Source organism: Buceros rhinoceros, unplaced genomic scaffold (assembly GCF_000710305.1).
Source record: "Buceros rhinoceros silvestris isolate BGI_N320 unplaced genomic scaffold, ASM71030v1 scaffold15341, whole genome shotgun sequence".
In the NCBI taxonomy this organism is placed as follows: domain Eukaryota; kingdom Metazoa; phylum Chordata; class Aves; order Bucerotiformes; family Bucerotidae; genus Buceros; species Buceros rhinoceros.
This window is the reverse complement of record NW_010394975.1, coordinates 26,366-27,189: the sequence shown is the minus strand read 5'-3', so window position 1 is coordinate 27,189 and position 824 is coordinate 26,366. Positions and strand designations below refer to the sequence as shown.

Below are 824 nucleotides of genomic sequence, written 5' to 3'. Positions count from 1 at the left end.
GATGGCCTTGTGGTTAGTATTGCCAGGAAGCATTCGTGTGTGCGTGCCCCTCACCCCCCTCGTTTTACATCCCCCTTCAGTTCACCGCAGTGAGTGGTTTCGTGTCACTGCTTATGGAGGCCAAAAAACAACCCTTTGAGAAATTATAGATGCCCTTATCTGGGTGTTTGTCCAGGGGTTTGGTGCCATGGGGAGAAGCAAGGCCAATCTTTGACCCTTGGCTCCCCTGGAGGGATGTGCTGCTCCTGTATCCCCACTTCTGCTCCCCTGGAGCCTTCTGTAATTCCAATTCACTGAGGTCTAGGTTGGATGAAAAGGTGATTCTTATACAGAAAATACACGAGCTGTAAAATAATATTTATTATTTACTGGAAGCACAGAGAACTTACAGCTGTATTTGTAAGGGAGGATGAGAATCTGGCATCTTTTTTTATGGGAATTGAAGTGCTCTCAGGAATGTTTTTATCCGGTTAGACTCTATTGTCAAACAAGTAAACCAACTACTCTTACATTCAACAGGGTGCCAGGGGACCTCCAGGACTAAAGGTGGGCAATAAGTAATTTCTGATCAAATTTTAACGTAAATTCTTGAAACGTTACTGCTTAAGGAGGGGTGGAGATGAACATGCATATTTTGCTGGACTTGCATTCATCTGTATACCTTGAATGCAAAATCTCTAAGGTATCACATTAGCTGTTGACCTGGTGATGCATTCACACATTTGCAGCTCCTACTGGATGTGACAATCACTGCCCATGTTAAAGCCTTGAAATGGGGGTGGAGGGAGACACCGGGGGCTGGAAGCTGTTGTGCTGGGGGAATG

General features: G+C 45.4%; 1 protein-coding gene across 1 annotated transcript in view; it reads left to right on the top strand.

The window, feature by feature from the left end:
* LOC104501574 (collagen alpha-1(XXIII) chain-like) overlaps positions 1-824 on the top strand; it is a 20,257-nt gene that overhangs the window by 7,556 nt on the left and 11,877 nt on the right. Inside the window, 2 exon segments of the mRNA XM_010145402.1 lie at positions 1-12; positions 520-546. The exon segment at positions 1-12 is cut by the window's left edge and continues 7 nt beyond it. Coding sequence (XP_010143704.1) covers positions 1-12; positions 520-546 — 39 coding nt within the window.